This window comes from Oratosquilla oratoria, chromosome 8 (genome assembly GCF_046742065.1).
Source record: "Oratosquilla oratoria isolate Oo_2021 chromosome 8, ASM4674206v1, whole genome shotgun sequence".
Lineage (NCBI taxonomy): Eukaryota > Metazoa > Arthropoda > Malacostraca > Stomatopoda > Squillidae > Oratosquilla > Oratosquilla oratoria.
The window spans coordinates 57,049,618-57,050,751 of record NC_134784.1 but is presented as its reverse complement, the minus strand read 5'-3'; the positions used below and the strand labels follow the sequence as shown (position 1 = coordinate 57,050,751).

Below are 1,134 nucleotides of genomic sequence, written 5' to 3'. Positions count from 1 at the left end.
ACAGGTGCTCTGGTCAGAAAAGGTTGGGAAACGCTGCTCTAGGTACACACGTCACCAAACAAGAATTAGGTAACACGTAGCTTAAAATCAGTCATACACAAGTCTTACTAACCCTTAGGAAATGATGAAATTTGTTGTCAGCTGCTGGTAGGAGACCCAGGAAGCAGACGAAGAGGAACACGCCAGCACTGTAACAGGAGGCGCACGACAGGAAGCGGTCACGTGTGGCCTTCCGGATGCCGCCGCGGTGACCACAGAGAGACCGCACGACCATAGGTGTGAGGCCAACACAGATCGTGGCGGTGAAGATTATTGCCATGAAGAGAAGTTTGAGTTCGTGGGTATCAAGAGACATGTTTGCGTTGGGAGAGTTTCCTGGATGCACTGGTTGTCGAGGACGGCTCAAATGGTTGTAATGAACTTGGCAGCACGTTTAAGAGATACGCTGACGTCAGTATCTTGTGCAGGAGACGATAAAAGAAAAAAAAGAAACAGTGCAATCTTGATACCCTATATCGTTAAGCCGTCCTACTAGGTAATGAAAAAACTGTCTCAGAGCCAGAAACGACGAAACATACGCTACGCGACACAAACTCCAACAATCTCGCATCCTCTGACCGTAAAATGTGGGATGTCCTTGTCTGGATATGATCTGTTTGTCGATGACAAGACTACCTGGCTCCACAGTGGCACTTAGATGGCTCCAAACTTGGAAAGCGTCACATTCCGACCTGATTAAGATTTCTGGACCATCTACGTTTGCACGACCCCAATTTGCTGCGGCACTGGTATCACGTCCCTAAGTTGGTGTCGTGCGACTAATATGCACTCGGCACACAACCCGCACAGGAGGCAGCCACTCAGATAACGTTGCCAGTATTAACATTGGAGTGCAATTTGTTGTACACTCTTAATGTACAGTTATCTATAAATGATAATCAGAATCCATGCAGCTCTCAAGAATATGTCGGCAACTTAACTAACTTTAAATCCACTTGATTCCTTAAACTTAGATGTGAATTTCGTAGAAAATATCTGGCATCTACAGTGTAGGCACGTTTCCCTTTCCTTACATCTGTACATAAGTATTTCGCAGACTACTGATATGCGAAGATGGGCATAGTGTTCACCTCG

General features: G+C 46.0%; 1 protein-coding gene across 1 annotated transcript in view; it reads right to left on the bottom strand.

The window, feature by feature from the left end:
- The window catches only part of LOC143027749 (zinc transporter ZIP1-like), a 148,105-nt gene extending 147,304 nt beyond the window's left edge, over window positions 1-801 (bottom strand). The window contains exon 1 of the mRNA XM_076189257.1: window positions 113-801. Coding sequence (XP_076045372.1) covers window positions 113-355 — 243 coding nt within the window. The 5' untranslated portion in view covers window positions 356-801. The remainder of the gene's footprint in view (window positions 1-112) is intronic.
- Between the last annotated feature and the right edge of the window lie 333 nt (window positions 802-1,134).